This window comes from Calidris pugnax, unplaced genomic scaffold (genome assembly GCF_001431845.1).
Source record: "Calidris pugnax isolate Ruff unplaced genomic scaffold, ASM143184v1 scaffold20, whole genome shotgun sequence".
Classification (NCBI taxonomy): Eukaryota; Metazoa; Chordata; class Aves; order Charadriiformes; family Scolopacidae; genus Calidris; species Calidris pugnax.
In genome coordinates, this window is record NW_015094510.1 from 22,963,628 (window position 1) to 22,987,624 (window position 23,997).

The window sequence follows — 23,997 nt, forward strand, 5'->3', positions numbered from 1 at the left end:
AGGGCATTGTTTTCTTTTTTGGGAAGGGGGCCCCTTTCTGGGGGGTTTTTTGGGTTTTTTTGGTTTGTTTTTTTTTTTTTTTTTGTTGTTTTTTTTTTTTTTTTTGTGGTTGGACTCGATGATCTCTGAGGTCCCTTCCAACCACTACAATTCTGTGTGATTCTGTGTATAGCCATAACCCAGAGCAGGATGTCCTGCCACCATGTGAGAGGTACCCATAGGTTGTTCACTCCAGCCATTAAAAAGAAGACTAAAGTAGGTGCATGTGAGAGTATTCCTACCTGCAGAGAGAAGTATTCCTACCTACACATAGAAAGCAAAGCAGGGAGAAACACTTGGGATGTACAATTTAAGACTGATCAGACTGAATGGTGGAGCAGAAAGCGGGGAACCTGGATTGTGTCATCTGCTTGGTGTTTAGGCTACATGTTGCATGGGCCTTATCGCTTCGCTCTACTGCCCTTTAACTAGCATTGCAAATAACAATGGGCAGGACTCTGCTGGCCTTACCTGTGCTCAGCAGATTCTTGTTTAACCCTTGGTTTCATATAAATCGACAATAGGTAGGTTGGGGAGCAAGTATGCATGAGGAGCAGAGCTAGTCTTAATATTTGTGTTGCAAAACACCTAGAAGCATGTGAAGAGAAGACATGGCAATGTAATGTGCTACTATGTAGAAATACCAATAGGAATAACAGGGAGGAAAAGCAGTAAAGGTAGTCAGGAATGTATTATTCCAGTCTTCAGTTCATTACCAGCATCTTCATGATGGAGCGTTCAATCTATTACTTCAATCCCCTCAGTATTGACATGGTCTTCAAAGGGAACAGGCAGAGACTGACCTGATCCTGATGCTGCAATTTGACTTGCTCCAGCTGCAGGCTGTGCTGCTCCTGCAGGTTCTCCTTCTCAGTGTTGTCCTCCTCCTTCAGCTGCTGCTCCAGCGCCTGCAGCTCCTCCTGCTGCTGCCTGCGAAGCTGCTGCCGCTCCTCCTCAAAGCGCTTTTCCAGCTCCTCCTTCTCACTCTGTAGGTTCTTCCATCTCGCTGTGTTGAGGGCTGTGGAGAGAAGACCATACAGTCAGGCTCTGAACTCCTTGGAGGCAAAGAGTGGCATTGGATCTGCTTGTACAGCACTGAGAACCATCGTTCTCCATGACTCTGGGGCTCCCATGGATCTCACCCATCAACAAGCTCTCGCTGTCACTTCTCTCTGTCCCACTCTCACACACACATACACACATGCATTGAATCCATGAATGCACACTTGCTTAAAATATTTTTATATTCAAGCCACTATCTTGTGTGCTTCATGGAACATCAAGTGAAATGCTGGTACTGAAGGCAATCAGAAGATGTAAAATTTTTACTGTTGTGAACTAATCCAGTGACCATGTCTCCAAATTCACAGCTCCAACTAGTTTCAGGAGGTGCAACTCCAACAGTTCTATCAAGTCAAGGATATTCAGTCTATTTCCCCACTTGGTTCCTCATATATATTGTTCCTTGGGTCCCAGGACAACAGTGTCACAAACACTGTGTCCTTGGCCTTATCCTTTGCTAAAGAACAGTTGTAATCAATGCAGATACTGAAGACCTGACGTAAATTGGACAGGGCCAGCCACACTAGATATACAGAGCCAGTTTGCAAAGATCTAACAGGTAAGAAGGTACTAAAAATCATGAACATAACATTCAGAACAACACTAGAGAAGAAGAGATGTGTTTTTAATGGCACTGCTAGACCTTTGTTCTGATTTAGACCCATAGCATGTTTAGAAAAATTACCACCTTTTGAATTTAACATCTGTATTAGCCATTCATCCATCCTTTACCTTTCAAAATGCACAGGCCATGCAGAGACCTGTATGGCATTGTAGATCAGCGAGCTGGAAGCAGCTGTCTCCCTGGGTAGACAACTTCTCCATGTTTCAAAAATATATTTATCCTATGACCATATATTAGCTCAACATCTGGCAACCTCCCCGTCCTGTGTTTTCCTGTCTCTTTCCACTGTGGTATTAGACTGTGCTCATTTTTTTCCAGAACAGCAACAGTCTGTCAAAGTCACCTGGAGTATTGTGTGCAGGTCTGGAGCCCTCAGTATAAGAAAGATATGGACCTGATGTAGCGGGTCCAGAGGAGGGCCACTAAAATGATCAGGGGGTTGGAGCACCTCTGCTACGAGGACAGGCTGAGGGAGCTGGGGTTGTTCAGCCTGGAGAAGAGGAGGCTCCGGGGAGACCTAATAGCAGCCTTCCAGTACCTGAAGGGGGCCCACAGGAAGGCTGGGGAGAGCCTGTTTACAAAGGCCTGTAGTGACAGGATGAGGGGCAATGGCTTTAAACTGGAGGGGAGCAGATTTAGCTTGGAGATTAGGAGAAAGTTCTTTACTGTGAGGGTGGTGGAGCACTGGAACAGGTTGCCCAGGGAGGTGGTTGAGGCCCCATCCCTGGAGATATTCAAGGTGAGGCTCAATGAGGCCCTGGGCAACCTGGTCTAGTTGGGGGTGTCCCTGCTGACTGTGGGGAGGTCAGACTAGATGACTTTTGGAGGTCCCTTCCGGCCTGGACAATTCTATGATTCTATGGCTGTGACCACAGCTCACGTTAGGCACATCTACTTGTGCATCTGAGCTAGCCATCTCCTTCCCAATGTAGATATTTTTCACCCTTTTCAGAGCTCTGCTTCCACACTTACTGGACACCAATATCCCGACTTGCTCAGCGTGTCCAGACAGATATCAGTACTGGAGCCCTGTTCTCACCCTGATGTTTTCTGGAGTGCTAGGAGGGACTCTGTAATTCTGTGTCCCTTTCAAGCTCTCAGCTCCTTATGGAAAGAAAGTGAGCCCTAGCGCCACAGCAGCAGCACAGAGTGAGCTTTCCCGCCTGCCTCATACCCAAAATGAAACAGGGTGATTTATATGGCCATTAGCTGAAATGTCTTGTCTCCTGGCAGTTTGGTTTATCGCTCTAAACCCTCTCTCTTGCTTTTTGCTTTTTGCTTCTCTTTGGCATGCAAAGCGATCCCAGAGCTGGAGGACAAGGGATAACGCTCGCAGCTCTGCGTTCAGTAGAATTCAAACTTACTCAAGCTTTAAATTGGAGCTGTAATGAACACTCTCTCTCTGCAGCCTCTCTAATGAGATTATCCAGCACACAGGGAGGCCCAGGCAATGAAATGACACGCTCTAACCAAAAGAAAGTCCATCTGAAACACTTTCTGTAAACTGAAACACAGAACTATTCACATCTTGCAAATCAAACCCTGGTGCAGGTGCAAAATGGAGGGAAAAGGAAAGCAGGGAAAGAGGGTCTACATGGCATATTCCTCACACACCCAAAAATGCTATATAAGGCAGAAAATGAGACCATTGCCCAGGAAATTTGCCCTATACTGAATATCCAATACCTCTAACGAGAAGGAGTGATCCTACCACAGTCTTCCAGACTGAGACAAATGAGGCCAAGGACTGAAGTGGTGAAGGAAGGCTGAATCTCTTCTTAGACAGGAGATGGACCTTTGGCCCTGCCTCTATTGGAACAGGATTAGCAGAAGGTGACACCCAGGCAGCCCAATACAATGTTTGTGGCTCCCTTACCCAGCTGGGGAACAGGAACCAGAATGGGAGAGCCTGCCTTGCTGGAGCCAGGGTTTAATCAGCAGAGGCTTCAGCAGGTGGTTCTGGTGAACCAACCTGAATCATCTCCAGCAAGGCCCTGGAGATACCTGAATTTTGCTTTCAGGCATCTGGATCTGGATACTCTAAAAGCGAGCTCCTCTTGTAGAAAAAAAAAAAATTAGTAAGAAAAGTTATATAAATGTATTACTGACATGGAACAAGACAAACAGAGCACAACTGCTATCAAGAAGAATTACACCCTGGTTTTATTTTTTCCTTCTCTGTAGGTATTTCAGTTGCTGCTTACAGGCTGGAAATGACTCTGGCATAACATGGCATTTCCTGGGATGACATCCTGCTGGGTTAAACAAGAGCTGTTTCTTCCCTACTCCCCGCACCTGGTGGCTTTTAAAGTGCCCAACAGATGAGCAAAACCTATTGAGGGCCTGGGAAGGTGAGGGAAAGGGAGATGGACTGATTTTCCTGCACAAACCCAGCCTGAGCTGCAGCCCAGCCTCCCCAGCCCTGGTACTTTGCATTCAGGGGGGTAACTCCCATGGGAACTGGGGGGCTAGTGTCACATGGCCCCACACAAGGGACCCTCTGGTTCTGACATGAGAAGTGGGGTCTTTGTGATGCAGACTCTGCTCTTCCTCCTGACCCTTGGCCACAGATTCGCAGACAAATCACAGCCACTTCACTCAGGTTAAGGGTCCTCTGACTGGGAGGCACATCCAGGGGGAGGTGGCACACAGGCTTTGGCTTTCAAACTCTTGTGAAGACAGATAATACAAATTTTAAACTTGACATCTGACCACCTTCCATTCATCTGGGTTTTTATGTATCTCTATGCCTCCTCTCAGCTCACTTCACATGTCATTTGTCTGACAGCAAAGGAGCAGGTAATTCTGACATTTAATTTCCATTAGTTTGAAGGGAAACAGCTGGTGTTCAAAACCTCTTTATTCCAGGAGTCTCTCTTGCAGCTGAAAAGTGCTTATATTTATAATTCATAAAGATGGGTGTCTTGAGTGTAGAACAATTGCTTGTCATATTTTTCTAGTCTTGGTATTTCTAGAAAAATACATGAGCAAATCTTATTGCATAAAATAACAATTCCTTCGGCGTTTATAGAGGCCACATTCCTCCTCGGGGCTGGGAAGGGAGAAGCACTTTCCTGTTTCAGTGCAAGCTGGTTTCAGACAAGGTGCGACACTTCGCAGGAGTGCTGGGGGTAAAGGTGGACGGTGTTATCCAAACCTAAATATTTTGCCTGGTTCCAGAAGGGTGCAGGTCCCCCTCAGCTGTTTTATACATGCTCCATCACTGCTATTGCTTCAGCAGTGGGTTTTATTTACCAAAAGAGATTTCCTTAAAAATATATTCTGATTTTTCTGAACAGTGGATTATATCTCGCAGTTTCACTGCTATTTACAGCAGAATCCTGCAGTTTCTCCTGAAGCTGACAAAGACTGTACTTTCAAAACGAAGCACATTCAGTCCCTAAATCATAATTCTGAATTAGAGCTATTGCCTTAACAGCTAAATGTTGAACACACGACGTGTATCAACCCTGGCTAGTCCAGCCTTGTTTTACTGATTCATCCAGGCATTTGCATCAATGAGTCTGACATGGTGAATTTACACGTGAGAAATAAGGAATTTCTGACCAACACCCACGCAGTTTAACTGGACTGATTATTTTTAAATTAATGAGAGAGTACTTATCAAAGGGACTGAGACAAGTCAGAACTACAACTCGGTTGTAGTTAAAATAGCCTGCTCGGTAGATTTCCCCTGAATTTCTTCATAGAATTATCTATGATTGCTGTTGTCAAATAAATGACTGATTCATTCCTTATTTGCATAAAGCATGGAAGAATATGTACAATATTGTACAACATACAGATTCATCTGATAGTAAGACCAAAATAACCCTCCTATAATGCAGGTGGGCTTCATGGCTCCAGTAGCACCAAGAGCCCCAGCTTGTGCTGCTTTAGAGACAGCAAAGAACTGCACTGACAAGAACCGCTCTCATGCACCTGTCATTTGCCATTTCACCTTGTCCACAGATTTAAAAGACTGGTTGCTTCACAAAATTTAATTTTATAATTTTCTTCCAAAGGAAAACAGACTGTCCAGCAATTTTTAACTAACACTAAAAACCATACACATTTACCTTCCATATGTACAGATACATACCAGAATTGGTACTACTGATTAATTTTCCCACATCCTGCTGAAGTGCAATACCTGCACAGATTCATCTTTTTGTCCATCCCTACTGGGAGTCCTTCTGCCTGGGCATGTTGCATCTCAGGGTTGTACAGAGAGGACCTCCAATAAGCAGGACAGATCATCAGCCACCCTTGTTGCAACTGAACAGCCCCTGCTCAGCATCTCGGTGTCTCCCAGAGCGGTGGCTTGCTCAGAAAGGGGTGGCCTGTGATGGCTCCTCTCCAGTACACATGCCCACAGGACCACTGAGGAAAGGACTATCTCACACCATCTTTCCCCTCTCTGAGAAAGAAAGCACATACACATCTATGGCTAATCTCTCTTCTGAAAGCAGCTCAGCTGAGACCTCACACTGCTTTTCCAGAGTATCCCCTGTCCCAATGGCCCTCCCTCCAGATGCCCTTCCTCCTCTCCCTTTGCCGTAGGGTAGATGAATCCAATGTCACACCTGTTCTGGGGAGATTTAAGCCCAAAAGAACTCAGCCTGTTGGCTGAAGCCAGCGCAAAAGCACATCTTCTCTCTCAAGAACTGCAATGTCGTTACACCCTCTCCATCTCTCCTGTCTAGAACAGAAACCAAAGAGTAAAAGTGATGTATGCAGACACATGGGGAATACACAGACCGAATGGGACATGCTGCTTTTGCCGTCTTTCAGCCAGGAAGAGACCTATCACTAACAAGCAAGTTCTGAGCTTGGTGTCCTTCAGTGTGTAGCTGAACTGCAAAACATGCAAACATACCTAAGCGGTGCATCCCCAGTCACCGTGCACCACATTAGACCCAGCTTCCCACTTCCATCACTCTGTGCTTTCTCCTTGGCAGCGGTGGTACATAGTTTGAGAACGGAAGCTATGGATTTATGGAGAACCATTCGTCTAGTAAAGATGATGTACAACTAGCTCCAGTGTGTGTGGTGATGGACCCACTTCCACAACAGAGAGATAAAATCATGGTTCCCTGCAAAGCCACAAAACCCCTTGCCACTGGGCTCCAGAAGACACTTCACCACATGTATGCAGGTTCCCCAGGACCAGGTCACAGGGAATTACTGCCTTTGTGTAAAGTGAGAAAATCACTTTTGTTATCACTTTACTTGTACTACTTACCAATTTCATCCCTGATCTTTGCAAGCTCGACTCCTAACTCCTTTACTTTCACAAGGGCATTTTCATTCTGTTTAAGGAAAAAGAGAGAGAAATATGTATAGTCCCCAGGTTTATCCCAGATAAGCACTTTCACATGTTCATTTAGTAAAGCAGACTAGATTGATTCCTCAGATCTTTTTTTTTATTTATTTTTTGGTGGGGGGCATGGATTATAATGAACTCATTCAGTTTTTAAATCAAGCTTAGGTGCCACAACTCACTGGCTACAAATACCTTGTATCTCTATGAATGCATGTACACACACAGGGCACAGGGCAGCACAGAATACTCTATTAACTCCTGTGTATCTAAAAAGACATTTGTATTTTTCTACCACTTTGTCTTCAGTCTGTGTACCATTTATGGCTAGACTGCATGTTTAAGATGGTTTTATTAACCCTGTTAAACCCCTTTCATCTATTTATGCCTACATTTAACCACCTCTAAACAAAGTAATGTCACACATATTACACAGTCAAATTTGCAGAGCAGATTACTGTACTTACACCCGTCTAGGCATGGTGGGCATACCCACAGAGGCACCACTAATGGCCTGATGTTCATGCCTATTTCCACATTTATTTCTAGTATTTTATTAACTGAAAAGGACAAGAGCTCCTTTCCTCAACCTCTCTCAAAAGAAATCTGAATACTTAAGGAATTAAAACAGATGAGCTGGCCAAAAGAAAATTAAAATATATTTACGTTAACAACACTGAGGTGTTATTACTAAAATGCAAGGACTTTGGCAGCAGATATCTCATGAGTGCTGTGCAAACTGACAAAGAAAAGCCTGAGGAAATTCTATTGGAGTTTGGTCTAGTACAATAAATCCCAACATAATGGTTCAGACATAAGGGCACTTTAAATTGGAATGTATCCTGAATCACATTAGGAAGAAGACAAAGGAACAGATCCTGCTGGGAAGATCACCAATGATTAGGAAAACTAGATCAGACTACTATAAATATGTCCTAGGTTAGAAAAGGCCAAGAATCTCTCAAGGACACTACAGAAAAAGCATATTCAAGAGAAAAGGCAGTGTAGCAGTAAAAGGAATTAAAAGGAGTCCTAGAAAGTAAATATTTCAGTAATAAGCAAGCAAGGCTAATAAAAATCTAGGCCACAGAAAGGATTAGTTCAGCAGCAGGATATATAGCAGATAGGATAGCATATTAGTTCTGTCTTATCAAAATGAAAGTGGAAAAAGAAAGATTTCAGAGCTTAATGTTTCTGTTTATTTTTCCTGTATCTAATTTTTAACTATGTTAAAAGAAATAACACAACAGCTTTATTTTTTGTAATGCCAGGAAATTGAAATCTGGAATTTAAATTGATCCTTTACACACTGTCCTTTTGGGATGATTTCTACCAGATCCAAGGGACTCACTTTCCAGAAAGTTTTGCTGTAAATGGGGCAATTAACTGAGCTGGTTGAGAGCCTTGGGTGCCTGAGGAGAACCAGGCGACGTGGGCATCTTTTTTATTCAGTTATGGGCAGAAGCCAGGCACGCAAGGCTGGGCTCCTCCAAGCAGCCACCTCCATACACTGCTGAGTAATGCACAGGGCATCCTGTGCCAGGACTGCAGAGTCTCCAGTCCTGACTGACTGCATTAAGCTCAGAATAAAATGGAGTGGGTTGGTTTGTTGGGTTTGGATTTTTTTTATCTTTTAATTAATATAAAAGCTATAAAAAAAATTAAAATGTCCAGATAAATATAGCCTGGTATGTTAAAAAAACATGGGCCTTCTCACAGATTCCCAAACCAGCAGTCTTACAGAGATAAGGTTTCCCCTTTTGGAGAACATCACTGCATCTGCCCATACCGCCCATTTAACGCACTGGAGTCATTTTAAGAAGTGTTCTTGACAGACTGCCAGGACGGGTGCCCTTGAAGGCGTGCGCAGAGGGATATACTGGATACGGGGCTGGCAGATTGGAAGCACCCACTCAGATCACCAGCCCCCAGTATTCGAAACAAAAGCCTTTTAAAGCAAGGGAGCTCTGTCGAAACCATTGTAAGCACCTGCAGATAAGCAGAACTCTGTGGAATTGTTGCTTACATGAAGAAAGTAAAGCTTACATGAAAAGAAAGTAAAAAAAAAATTACAACCCAGGGGAAAAAAAAAAGTTGTTAAAATGTTGATCCTCCAGAAGCAATATTACAGACTCCTTTCTTTTACATTATGTTTTATCTTAGATACCAGCTTAAAAATGCTGCCCCATAATTCAGGTGCCAGCACGGACACCACCCCTTGAGGACAGTGGACCTCCTGGCTGCCTCATGCTGGGGATATGATTTCCAGAGCAGGCTCTGGGGCTATCTCCAGCAGCTCGGGTGCCTTTGCTCTCAGGTGCCTGCCTGGCCAATACTTCTTGCATTATATTTTATTTTGGTTAGAGCCTTCTGACTGCTCTTCGGGACCTTGTTTTTATGTTTCCTGGGAGGTCAGACATGCAAAGGTTGCCCTCAGTGCCAAGGCCTCAAGTAGCCCCTCTGTCTCAGAGGGTTCTTTTAGAGAGCAGTAGCCCAAGTCCTCATCTTCCTCTTCTGCAAGAGACGCCAGGTGTAGCTTGGCTTATCATCTTATCAGCCTCATGGTCTTGAACTTACGTCTTGAATGATGCTAATACAAAACAAAAAAACCTCTCCTCGTTATCATCAGTATGGATCTGCAGATCACCAGCACTTCAGTGTCAGGGCAGCCAGAGAACTGGGAGTGCCAGGGCTTAGGAAACCAAATGTTAGAGTAGAGCAAAGCTGGATGTGACATGAGAACGTAAAGCTATCAGATCCAATGCTGCAATTCATACAGGTCCAATGTCAAAACAACAAAGCAACTAGAAAATTCACAAGCATGTGAGGAACAATCTGCCAAAACAAATGTCTAAGAAGCCAAATTAATGGGATATCCCATTGAATTAATCAATCTTCATTAATATTTATCTCAACAAAGCTTGAAAGAGAAGACAGAATAAGCAGGAACCTTTCTTGCCCTCCCAAGAGTTTTGTGTCTATCAGGCTCAGCCTATCAAAGGAGCTTTATAGGTCCCTTTGCTGGGCACCAGTTGGAGTACTGCCATGGAGGGTGAGCCACCAAGGCTCAATGACCATAGTAATGACACAGCCATTTCCAGTGGGTGGAAAGGTCATAGGCACTGTAAGGAGATTGTGCAACTATCCGGCATGTCAGTGTGGCAGTTAAATGGCAAGTTAAAAGCAAGAAAAAAAATTGCTTTGATGTGATTTGGGATTAATTTTTTTTTTTTTTTGCGAAAATGTGAAACCAAAACAGTGGCTTCTTTACAAATTAAAATGAACAGTGGCTTCTGCACAAATTAAAATGTTGCATTTGTTTTTCAGTTACTTTTAATGAATGATGGATTACATCATTGCTTGGAAAACTGATGAGAAAGGTCTTCCATCATCGCAAGAAATGACTCTGATACTGAAGTAATTTTCATTAAATGAAATTATGCTCATAATGGAAATGAAGGAAACTTTCTTCTTTATACCTGTACTCTATAACACAGTGGTTAAGTCTTCTGTCTGGAATATGTCCCAACTCCCCAGACAGGAAGAAAAATAGAATGATATGTTTGCTCTGTGCTTAAACTACTGCGCCGTTGAATAGAAGACATAGTAGCAACTCTTTTTCCTGTCATCAGCTTTATAACATACAGACCTCCCAATATTTCTGCCATGAAAGGCTCACTGATGGACTGCATTCGAGCAAGTAGAACAGACACTGAAAATAGTATTTATTTATATTCTCCATTCAGCTCAAAACTCCCTGAGGACAGACTGAGGTATGACTTACATTGGTGCAACATGGAGAAACTCCAGAAAAATTCACAGGTAGGCAGAGAGGTAGGTAGGAAGGAGAAATTCGTCCAACTAAATAACAGTGGCCAAAACTTAGCAGTATAGTTCAGAAAAAATCTGCAGGACTAAGATATAGCTGTGTGTGAGGAGCTGGAAGAATAACTTGGTAAGAGACACCATGATACAGGCCTGAAGATGGGCAAGATGCTGGTGTTGTCCAGATAGATTAGGAAAGGAAGTATTCATGAAGGATTGAGGCACAGGAAAGGCTCTGATGGAGCTTCAGCCAACAGCTAGACATCTTCAAGGAGACATTGTCAGGGAGATAGGTCGAGGTTTTACTTTGGACCGGGAATAATTGTGGGATGGGGAAACAGAGTTAAGATTTGCCTTACAGCACCTGTCCTCTGAGAACTGCAGACTACCTGAGAGATGCTAATTCATTAGAAATGCTAATTAATTAAACCTCTAGGTAGTTATTAACAATAGGTAAGCAAAGGTAGATCCACTGCATAAATGGGTCAAACCAAGCAAGGAACATCAGAAAATTGCCCAGACCCACACAGGAAGTCAGCTGCAGCTTGGAAGCAAACATGGAAGCCTGGAGTCACCTCCCCGAATCAACATGTCTCTCCAACATGCTTGCTTATATTCTGAGGCCCAAATATATGTACAGTATCTCCACGAACACTTCCCAGTTCTCTATGATACCTCCTAAAAATATACACTGCACACAGATGCTCTGTGGCACTTGTTACTAAAACTGCTCCTTCAGAATAGCTTTTCTGTAGCCAAAGCTTTCAAAATACTAAAAAAAAAAAAAAAGACTGACCTGCAAATGGTGCTTAGTCATTGTTGTGCTTTGTTCAGAGTTCCCTGGGGCAAGGTCTTATATTATAATTGGAAAGAGAAGCATATACATTGGGAATTCTCTTATACCAATAAATATTTCAGCTGATACTTGTAGAAGCAATAACTGAATGCCACTGCAGCTGGTGTTCAAAATGATCTACTGTCTTCCTTCAAAAAAGAGGTGTTCTAACACTCCTGTTTCAATGATGCTGGTTATCAGGCAATCCTCCCTCATAATACTCTTTAGGTTAAAGTTTACAAGAACTTAGATATCCCCCAGTGACTGTACTTTAACAAGTTTTATATGAAGCCATACATTTTTTCTTAACCTGGTTAGCAGCATATCTTAAGCTATATTTGAATATATTATTAGGTAAACGGGAGACACTATCAGCTTTTCATTAGACCGAGTACATGAATATTTTTAAAAGCCAAACTCTAACAAAGCATACTGCACAAGCATGTGTTTCTGCCAAGACATTTTCTATTAAGCAAATTAAATGCGTACGTTCATTCTCTCCCTCTTCTGTACGTACTTAAAATCTAGGCAAATATCCAGAAGAATAACATGAAAAACTATGTGTTAGAAATGTCCCACAACTTCTCTCGCACAAGCCGATCTCCTCCTACCTGTAGCTACCTACTTACCTCTGCACTGATGTGTGTTATATGACCCGTTTCGGTGCCTGGGAGTTTGATTGGCTTAGGTTCACCCTGACATAAGAAAAGATGTAGTTTTGCCTTGTTTCCCTTCTAGACTGGAGGATCAAGCCCCTTGAGAAAGGAAGGACCATTACCTTAGCGGTTGAATAATCCTTCTTCAAACTTTAAAACTCTGTGTAAGTTTCCATCATAGCTTACACTCCACAGGGTTATAAAAAATGTATGAGAAAGCAGAGCAGCAAGCCAAGCCGGCTGTCACTCCGGAAGATGCCCGCGGTCCCTCCGCGTTTGAGGGACACCCAGCCCTTCACAATTAGGGTAAGAATTAGGCAAGGCACCGCGGCGCACCTGCCGGCGGCAGCTCAGGGCTGTCCCTGGGCAGGGAGCGGAGCTCCGCAGCCTCCCGACACCCGGAGCATCTCCCCGCCCCGGGGTGCGCACACAGCGCCCGCACCAGCACCAGCAACCGCCGGCGCGACCCCGGTGGCGGCCGCCTTCCTGCCCGTCCCCTCAAGGATACGAAAAGAGGCAAAAGTACCGTCTCGTCCTCCCGCCGGGCGCAGCAAAACCACTTGGAGCAGCGTTTGCCCATCCTGGCAGGCCCGCCTCGCCCGCTGCCCCCGGCCGTGCCCCGCTGGCGGTGCCGCTGTCACAGCAGGGGATGTCGCGCCCCCGCACGCCGAGGCCGGCCCGGTGCCCCGCGGGGCGCTGCGGGGGGGTGTCCCCGCAGCCGGGAAGGAGAAGCGAAGGGGAGAACGGTTGGGGCCGAGGAGCGGGTGCGGAGCAGACTCCGGTGTCCCCCGCCGCCCGGGACTGCCCGCTGCGCGTCCCAACGCCCCGCGGTTGCCCGGTTTAGAACCGCGGCATCACCGCGGAACCACCGGACCCTCTGGGCTGGGATAGACCCTTGCGCTCACCGAGTCCAGCCTTTACCCTCACGCCGCCAGCTCCACCGCTAAACCGAGTCCCTCAGCACCACATCTACCCGTCTTTTAAATACCTCCAGGGGTGGCGACTCCACCGCTCCCCCGGTCCAACGCTTGGCGACCCTGCCAGCGAAGAAGTTTTTCTTAATATCGAAGCGGCTTGCTCAGGTCCCTCCTGAAAAGGGGGGTTCCACGGCTTGCCCAGAGCAGCGCCATCGCAGGACGGCGTCGGGGGCAGGGACGGCAGGAAAAGGTTTTGAAACTTCGCCGCAAAAGCCGCCAACGCGCTGAAATCCGCGCCGGGAGCGCGGGCTGTCTCCGCGGGAGGCGGCTCTGGCCGCTTCCCATCCTCATGCCGCATTCCCAGCCACGGATCACTGCAGTCCCCGTCCGCCGCAACCTTCAGCGGTGCCTTTAACCCCAGCGCGGACCGGCTCGCTGATGGCACGGCTGCTCGCCCGCACCGGTCCCAAATTCGCCCCGGGGGGGTGAGAGGGGCGGTGAGGCTGGGATGCCCCTGGATGGCGGCTCTGCCGCGCTGGAGCCCTCCCCGGCTGCCATGAGGGCTCTGCGGCTGGGCACGGCCGGTCCGCGGCTTTGCGCGGCTCTGCGTGGCTTTGCGCGGCTCTGCGCGGCTCTGCCCGCGCATCCCCGCGGAGCTGCCGGCCAGCGGGGCGGGACGGGGCGACGGGGACCCCCTCCGAGCCGTCTGCTTTCCCCGAGTGAGGAGTGTCCCGTCCCCCCCCCGCCTTGCTCCCGGGTGTCCCTCGGGCTCCCGAGCCTCTCTCATCCCTCAACAAGGAGTTTTTCTGGAGTCGTTTATTGAAACGCGGAGGGAGACCACTGCCCTCCGCACCTCGGTGACTGCTTGTGGTTGCGCAAGCACAGACCTCTGCAGGGTACCTACAGGCTTTGGGCATCCTCAGGGGCTGAGGTATTTTTTTTATATAAGTATATACACCACATAACCTAACGCTAACCAACCTGCACAGATACCCACACGCCGTGTATATGACCAGTCTGCAGGCCTGTGCCCACTGGGAATTCATTTTCCTGGTTGGACCTGGGGCATGATGCTGCAGCAGCCTCAGCTCTCCTGGGCTGTTGCCTCTGGCATGATAGACTTGCCACTAAAAATTTACATTAAAGATAACGCTGGAAAGAGGCAAAACAGTTCAGTGACCTACACCCAAGGTGGTATTTGTACTGCAAATGTCTGCACTGCTTAAACCTGAAAACCATCATTTTCCTGAAAGCCAAATCACTACCAACCATACAAAAAAACCTACATTGCCTTTAATGCCCAGCTCTGCCTTCTGGTTGGAAAGATGTAATGCTCAGATCTGTGTCTCTCTGGATAGGGAATTTTGTTTAATTGTATTTTCTGCTGTTACTGGTGATACGTGAAGTGATTTGGAAAATAGCAGGAATCAACAAGAATCTCCAACAAAACTTTGTGTAAAATCACTTTAAAATACTCAGGTAAATTCCCAGATTGTGTCAGCTTCTTGTTCTCTGCTTTTCCTCAACCCTCCCAGGACTTTAAAAAGTTTCAGAACATCACGGACAAGTAATTTAAAGCAAAAAACAAAACAAACAAAAAACCCCACCACAAACCAACAACCAAAAAAGCAAAAAGCAAAAACCAAACCAAATAAAACCCCAAACAACCAAACAAACCAAGAAACCACCAAAACCCAAAACAAATTAACAATCTCACTCAACAGACATGCGTTCTAACATGTGTGTTCAGGACCTAACTTTTCGTAACAGCACGTGAAAATTAATTTGCTTGTTTACCAAACAACTACAGAGTTGAGGTAAAAAGAGACTTCCATGTACGGTGAAATAATTTCATCCTCATTGTAGGGACTTCTTTTTTGCCACACAACCTGAAGTCGGTGATTTGGATTTTTTACAGTCTAAACCCTGACAGGAAACATTTTAACCGCCATAGAAAAATAATACTAATAATATTCCCACTTGCAGACAAATTACCACAGCCATTTCTCTGAGCTGGCCATTAGAACTACGGTGTTCAGATCAACATGTCTGACTATCATCAGGCAAGGAAAACAAAAACCTGCCATTACTCCTTGTTATGCTTTTAATGTGAAGCACCCGTCTTCAGTCCCTCCGCTAATAATAGTAGATGTGCTGTTTGTGTGTGGTGATAAATCTGAGCTAGACATAAACCAGCAAGGTCTATGCACCACTTTAGTACCACTTAAGCACTAAATTGGAAGAGAAAATATTTAAGTGGAACTTAAATTAAGCAGAAGCCATGTATTATCCTTCTGGCCAGAGTGAATTTGGCCCCCAGAAGCTGATTTTACTCGGGACATAGCACTGATAAGGGATAAGGACATGATGGGAGAGGTGCTGGACTCTTCACTCAGCTTAGGTCCTTTTGGAGAAAGTGAGCCCAGACTCATTCAGTTTAAATTAAGTCTCATCTCACAGGTCAAGGAGTGTAGAATTAAGATGAGAAAAGACGCAAACTGAGAATGAAAAAGGAAAATGGAAACCATTTTAAAGAGCAGTTGGTCAAATGCACAAAAAAGCAGGATGAAGGAAGAAAAATTCCGGAGGGGTCTCTCTGGTGGGAGAATGCTCCAGGTTGGAGGTACGTTACTACATGAAGAACATCAAACATACACTTGTATCAATGCCTATGAAATAGGCATATAGGATATAGAAATGGAAATAAGAGTAACTGAGACAGGAGCAAAAAGCTTAGCAAAGCAGGCATGTAATGGGAGAGGACAACGCCTACACTCAAATTCTATGAGAACTGTCACTTTAAACAGCAGGTTCAGACCAAGGTTTTAAATATATCAACTCTTTTTTTCTTTGTATTTTAAAATGCTAGAGTCAACTGCCTGATTTCAGTGGCATGTGGCACTTGGATCAAATACTGAAAGGAATATCACATTAAAAAAAAAAAAAGGGTCAGGCATAACAAGGCACCAAAGGCAAATAGATCTATGCCAGTGCAGGCTTCTGCCTTCGTACACCAAAAGAGTTGATATTTTTTGATGAGGGTAATATCTAACTCCCACCTGATGGGGATCAAGTGACTTCAGACATGGTGCCAACCATAACATTGCTCGTTAGTCTGGGAAAGATGGGGAATCACTGAAGAAGTGTTAAGCAGGGAGGAGCTGTTTGCAGGAGGATGGTAAGGATTTGCCATAAATGGAACTACTGGGCTGAGCAGAGATAATTAATGGAGATGTTCAAAGATCAGTCCTTAAGGCAAATTACGTTCACTTATGACCCTGGTCAAAAATTAGAGGAGAGCTAATGAGATGCTGGGATGTACTGTCCATCAAGGAGAGAGTCAAAACACCATGCTTGTCAAGCTGGATAATATTTAGGGATATAGCAGTCATCATGAAAAGAAACATGAAATACTGGGAAGTCCAAGGTCACGACTATAGGGACAAATAACAGGAATTTCAAGTAGAAGATGGAGACTCATAATAACAGCAAGAAAGAGTGGTGCTAATTCTATCAGGGGATGACTGAGAACTATGTTTATGGTAAAGCTCTGAATAAAGTACATACAACCTTAGGCTGTAGGAAAGAGAGAAGAGGGAAGTTTAAATGCTCTATGCAAAACCCTGAGAGACCTCACCTGGAACTGCACGCAGTTCTGGTCACTCATGTTTTGGGGATATCAGTTCTGATGCAGGGAATATATAGCCTAAACCACTGGAGGGGTGTCATGTAAGTACACATCTGCTTCTGCCTAGGAAAATAAAAGTAAAGTTGAAAAATGATAACTTTCTATAAATATACCAGGGAGGAGAACATTAGGAGAGGGAGAAATACTTCAAGGTCAAAAAATGTATTTACATAAGAATAAAGGGTTGTGAACTTGGAAATTCCTAAGTCTTTCAGTCACAAGAGGTTCTGAAACAGTCCTCTGGTAGGAACAGAGGAAAAGATAATGACTTTTAAGCTGAAATTTGATATTTTTAGGGAAAGGCTATAGGATATGCTTGTTTGAAAGAGGAAGGGACTGGATTTGATGACCCCAGATGAACTTGGCTAGCCTTGCGTTCCTACCCACGCAATACTGCTTGTCTGTGCATTGTCACCAATATATTGCTACACATCTTGCTGATAGTCCATACCCAAAATGTGAGCATGCCTCTGCCAAACTCCTTCGCATGGAGCTCTGTCCAGCAGACCTGGGTCACGTTGCCCTTCAAGGCAAAAAGGAGAGGCCTGTGGATAACAGAGACCAACGGCCTGGGAAAACCTATGCTGTTGGTTAAAAAACACCCTACATAAAAGTTTTACCTTTGTTTCCTCATTGGAAACAGAAAATACAGGTAAGTCCCATAAAGAGGGGTGTTCCTTGTTATGTGTAAGATTAGCAACAGGGATAAGAAGAAAAAAGACTATTAAAATTAGATTTTAAAACAACAAAATTGTAGCACACAGCAAGCGACTTAACAGGATATCTTTTACAAGGTATTGAGTCCTCCAACATTTATTGACTTTAGTGGAAACACAATGTAGTTAGCACCTCACAGGGCAAAGTCCTGGGTAATTAAACCACAAGGAGGACATCTATATTTCCTTAAATGTCCAGGGGGAATTGCTTAGTGTATAAAAAACATATTGTAATGGTAAAGAGGCACCATAGGAAGTAATTTTTCCTGTACTGACAGAATCAATGCTTTCCTCCGAGATGGCCACAATAAAATTCCTATTGACTGTCCAGGCACTTCCAATATTTTTCATCTATCCGAACTAAATTGGGAGATGTAGGGTTTAATTAGCCATTTTTTATAATTAACTAAGGTCCCCAAATGGATCACATTATTCTCTGTAACTCCACAGAGGTCTTTATGTATCAGTGCATAGACACTATATATAATTTCATTTGGATTCTAGACATACATTCTATCTTATATAAGCAGCTTTGGATTCTTAACCTTTAGTATATGATATTTCCCTACTTTATGGAGGTTGGCTACCCTTTCTAGGAGAGATATAGTGCTTTCCCTGGATCTTCACAGGGCTGGTCAGCAAAGGTTTGGCAAGCATGAAGATGGAGATCCACAGAGAAAGACAAGAGAATGAAAAATAGAGCCAAAGTCTTGAGAAAGCTCTAGGAGATAAAGGTACTTTGTGCGTCACTGAGCAGGAGAACCCTTGTGTGAACTGTGTGTTATTCATCTTCTATGAAACACTGAAAATGCTTGCTGAGAGACATAGCATGAGAAGTATGTCAAACAAATATTTACATTAAGCTGAATAGGTAACAGTCTGTAGGCAAGAGCAGGAAAGACAGTACAGGGAACCTCAAAGGACACAAATTTGTTTACAAGAGGTCTGTCAGCTCTGGGAACAGGTTGTTAGGACACTATCAGTAGTTATGGCAATAAACATAGGAAACTTGGAAAAAGTTGAAGGAGACAATGGTTGGAAGTGAGGACCAAGACCGAAGCCAACATCGTAAGGATATGGAGAGAGACAATGGGAAGAGAAGGCTGGAGTGCATCACAAGTTGAAAAACTGCTTTACCTGGAAAAGAAACCAAAGCATAGATTCAAAGAAGAGATGAAACAGAGGAGGAAGGAAAAATCATTCTGAGGTTGGTGTTTCAGAGGACAAAGGCTATGCAGCAAAGAAGGGAGACAGAGAACAGGAGACCGCAAGAATGAGGAGATAAGGAGAGATGTGAAGGTCAGACTCAGATGACCTGGTGCATAACCGAGACACCGCAACTTCTGTGATGTCTCAGCTCTGGAGGGTGACAGACAAGTCAGGCTATCGGCAACGGCCGCCTCCTGGCATTCTCTGCGGTCAGCAGTGAGAGGCGACTGTGACACCAACACTAAGCACCTCCAAAGGATGATGTGAGGAGAAGTCTGGTTGGCGGCATTCAGCGAGGGCCAGGGGTTTGTCTAAGGCAGCGCCGAGGCAGGGTAGAACAAAGCTATTCCAGTAATGCACTTTGAACAGGAGACTCAGAAGATGATCGAGTGGTGTGCCACGAATTATCATTCATTACAAAGATGGGAGAGAGAGGTGGGGAGAAGAGACATCCAGCACTGCCTATGAGATTACCACAACTTATTTATTCACACATACTCTTTTCAAACACTTAGTTATATTTTGTGCAAAAGAAGATGCAGGTGGACTTCCTCAGAATTCCTCCTCTCTTCCTACAAGAGAGAAATGGACTATGCTATCAGAATTGCAGACAACTAGGGAGATTGAATATATTTTTCAATAAACCAAGCATGGGCCCTCGATGCCTGTAATTGCTAAAGGTGTTATTAGTATTGTTAATTTTTCAATGTCTGCAAGCAGACATTTGGAATTGTAATTTGGAAACAGTGTCAACTAGTTCTATATTCTCTTTCCAAATTTTGCTTATTGAAAGTGCTAGCCAAATTGTATTTCTGTTTGTGATTGAAACCAATAAATGTGAGTGCTGCTGTCAAAGGAGGTGACTTCAGCCCCTCCTCTCCTGGTCACTTGTTTTGCTCCTGTTTTCTTCCTTACAGTCACACCAGCATCTGGTCAGTGAATGAGACTGGGGTTAAAACTAAACCAGGGAGAAACTGGTGAATTTGGGGAGAGACAACCTCCTTAGCACAGGGCCAGCTTCCCTGGGACAAATGCATTTGTGGAGGTCCGCATGGCAGTCTCCATGCTCTGCTGCTGGCTGGGAGGAGAGTCCTGTCACAAGCCCCTGAACCCTTAATATTGTCAGACTAAAACCCAGTGGTGGCCCAAGGAAATGAGAAAAACAAATACATTCACTATTACATTTCATCTTCCGTGTTGGAGGTACATTACAATTTTTCTCTGATGCAGCTCTGTTGTTAGTAACATGGTTCTCCGCATTGGTCTTCAGACATACACATGTAATGTATTATTTTCCAGGTTGAGCCTGTTATTTTTATTCTTACCTACCTTAAGAAAAATATTCAAAAAATGTAATACAGTGATTTGGGGATTTCTGATGATAAGAGCAGTCAGTCATGGGTTTCAGCTAGATGATTCAGCTAGAGCTGAAGGTCATGCCAGATGTCCCCAGAATGGCAATTTCCCTTGGATTTACAGTAAGGTTTCATATTTTTTGTATTACTCAGTACCATGAGGTTGTAATGATCCTAAGGCAACTTATACAGAAGCAAACATTTTTTTTTTTAATATAGTTTTTCGATTATACAATTAGAGTATTGCATATCTGGAAGAATAAAATGTTTACTCTAGAATTGAACAGATTTGCATGGAACACATGCTCTCTGTTTCTCAAGTGAGGAAGCCCAGCCAGCTGACTTCATTTTTAATTCAGTTTTCATATGAAAAAAATGTGAGTATCTAAACAGAATTCCTTCAGACTTTTGCTTTTTCTGCTAGTGTAGCCTTACATTTATTTTTATGTCAGTAGCTTTTAAGGTCATGGATTAAAATGCACGAGAGAGCAATAGTTTATTACTATGTTTTCTAGTTTCTGATGTCTGGAACAGTATAAAGTAAGCATTGGTGGTGAATTCCAAATTAACTAGCTCTTGCTTACAAGGAATTCGTGTTTCCTCATACAAAACATCATTTATACACCAAGATCACAAGGAACTAAAACAAATGCATGTTTTCACTGAACTCCTCACCTGCCCTCTGCCCAGGAATACAACTCCTGCAGGGCTATTTCTAAATTCCAAACCTCTGAGTAGCTGGAAGCAGATGGCCTTTTTTTTTTTTTAAATGAACTTTGCAGAGAAATGTTCCCTTCTCCCAACAAACAGGGAATCTCCTCTCTTCCACTTCTCAGTTATTCTGGCCTAGAGCCAATGACAACTTCAAGCTGCTGTATTTTGAGGCCAAGCAGAGCAAGGCACAAGTGCTGACATTCTGCGACAACAATGTCAGTGGCAAAAAATTCCATCGGCTTCACATGGACCAAGATTTCTCCTACTGGGAAGACTCCCAGTGCTCTGCTGAGAGGAACAGCACATACTCATATGTTTTTATTCAAAAAAAAAGCAACTTGGATGATTTTTAGAACTCATTTTAAAAATGCATCATTTATACTACTTTCTCTGTCTTCAGCATCTGTTTAGCTAGAGCTGGCTTTAAGAAGAAATCACAATAGACAGTTCTCAAATCATTATATCAAAAACTCCACTGCCTTCTGCAATTACTTCTCTAATGTAGGAAGCAGCATTTGAATCAGATCTCAGGGGTGAGAGCAAGGCCAGGGAATTCCAGGAGATTGAAGCTGAAGTCTTTCAGAGTTCATTTCTGGAACCAGAGAGCTCAGACAGAGGTAAGCAAGAGACAGGCTGCGTTTTGAGTGTCTGATTCAAAAGCACAGCTACATTCTTTTGGATGTCTGCGAGGACACAGAAAGAATACCAAGTGGATATACTTTACACTTGAAAGGATAGCAAAAAATTAATGTCAAAATCATTAGAACACAATAATTGCCATGTGGATATGTCTTTGAGTCCTTCTAATCCAGATCCTGCATCTAACAGTGATTATTGCCAGAAACTTCAGAAGAAAGTGCAAGAAGCCCTGCGCTAGAGAGTATGACAAAAGGCTCTTCTGCATGGAGATCACATCTTAATATTTATCTGAAAAAGGCTTCTGACCTTAAAATAGGTGTCTCTTCTCTAACACCTACTGCATTGCCAGATGTTATACGACCAGATTCTTGCTGCCAACAGATCTTTGTAGAATTTAAGGATATAGGGATGATTCAATCAAATAACATGATTTTTGTATCACAGGACATTATATTTTATGCTGCTACTGTTGTGTAACTGTACTTGATGAAAACAACCCCTCTACAAAGACATCTGGCAGTGAACTGCCGACATGAAGATGTGGACCTGCTTCCCCTTTTCACAGTGGTTTGTTCCAATAACTGATCACCTCTACTGCTAAAAGTCTGTGCTTCCTTCCTGTGCTGAAGGTGTAAAGCTTCTGCTTTCAGCCAGTGGTTTCTGCTAAACCTTCCCTTACTGGAAAAAAGAGTCCTCTGGTACACAGCAGTACCTTTTTATGGTGATTCTTCTGCTCTGGGCTCAAGCTACTTTGTCCTTTTTTACAAAGAAAATCAATTGTGCTCTGCAGTGTCTCCCAGCAAAGGATTTTTCCAACCCTCGCAGTTCCTTATTGCTCTTCTCTGTTTCCTCCCCATTTTTTCATTGTTTCCTGAAGATGTGTGGGCACCAATGCTAAATGCCATATTCTAATATCAGTCTCGTCAGTGAGGAATATGCAGGTGTTATCACCCTCTTACTTCTACTTGCCACGTCTGATTTATTCTCTTAAAGACCTTGACAGTTTTTCACAATGTGTTCCCAGTAGGAGCTCACATTGATTTTCTCTGACACCAGAAACTCTAATTACTCCTAGAATTACTCCTTTCCAGCGGACACTCAGACCACAGTTCTGAAGGGATGACCTGTATTCTGCATTTGCATGTGTTCATTAACATCTAGTTGCATTGGAACACATTCTGTTTGAATGGGCCCAGCTCTCTTTATGATCCAAATCACTCCATGCTACTGCCCAGTCCAAATACCCTCTCTGAGCCAGGCTCTCCACGGGGTTAGTATCAGCCAGTTATGAGATGGTAGGCATGAAGGGATGAAGTCTCGGTCTTTGGTTTGTACAGAGGCAAGTCAGGATTGTACTGAAAACAGCTCAAGGCAGAGCTGGTTTCAGCCTGGCTTTGCTGCACCCATCACTCATCAAAAATGAATCAATGGGAATGCGAGCACGTTGGTTTTGTGTGCTCAGAAGTGTAGGCAGCTCACAGTCCACAAAACAAATATGTGGCTGCCTAGCTGCTAAAATCTGTAAACACAAGCCACATGGAATGCAATGAGGATATGAAATTGCACCTGCAAAATTGAAGATCAAGTCAGAACTTCTTTTTCTGTCTAAATGAGAGATTCTTGCAGATGTGGCACATGGTCTTGAAATGCTTAAAGGTGGGAATTTTTGCCATAGTCTATCTGTATTTTCCAGCCTTGTTTTGCACGGAAGCAACTTCTCATCTGCCAGGAATTTTCATCAACAGGGAAAGTTCCACTATATTGCTGCAAAATCCCTCTTGTGCATCAGTTCAAAATTCATCTGCTGATGGATCTACACAAGAAGACTTAAAGATATTTCCGGTTTCACCCCCTGGGACCACAGCAGTAATTTTGGAGAGACAAAGTGTTATATCAGCAGAACTTTCTAGCTTAGAAATAAGCAGTGGTGGAGGAACACAGTAAATAACCTGCTGAAGTCTTTCTGCCAATGACGTTTAAAAATGCCTTTGGGCAAGGGAGAGAAGACAGAACAATTTTTAATGCTCTGAAAACTCAGTAACTTCCAGTTCTTAATTTTAACCAAAGATAGGTACAATGCTGTTTTACATGCAACAGAAGCTATTCCAAAAGTATAAGAAAGAAGTTCAAGCGCTATAATCATGTGCACGGCACCTACACAAATGTATAGTGTATATTCAACTGTTCCATGCTTATTTTTAAATGAGTTCGTGTAATGTATTTAGCCATTGCTTTGGGTATGTTATGCTCCTTTGCAATATGTTTGTTTTTAAAAATGTCCACTAGCAAACAGTGAAAGCAAGAAAGTCAGGCCAAATATCTGCATGCTTGTGCCAAATCTAGAGGTGTTTTCTGCTTCTTTACAGTCAGAGAAGAAAGAAACCTTAAAACCTT

General features: G+C 43.8%; 1 protein-coding gene across 1 annotated transcript in view; it reads right to left on the reverse strand.

The window, feature by feature from the left end:
* MTUS2 (microtubule associated tumor suppressor candidate 2) overlaps positions 1 to 23,997 on the reverse strand; it is a 351,323-nt gene that overhangs the window by 19,955 nt on the left and 307,371 nt on the right. The window contains exons 9-10 of the mRNA XM_014966124.1: positions 6,972 to 7,038; positions 843 to 1,057 (exon numbers count right to left, since the gene is read on the reverse strand). Coding sequence (XP_014821610.1) covers positions 843 to 1,057; positions 6,972 to 7,038 — 282 coding nt within the window. The remainder of the gene's footprint in view (positions 1 to 842; positions 1,058 to 6,971; positions 7,039 to 23,997) is intronic.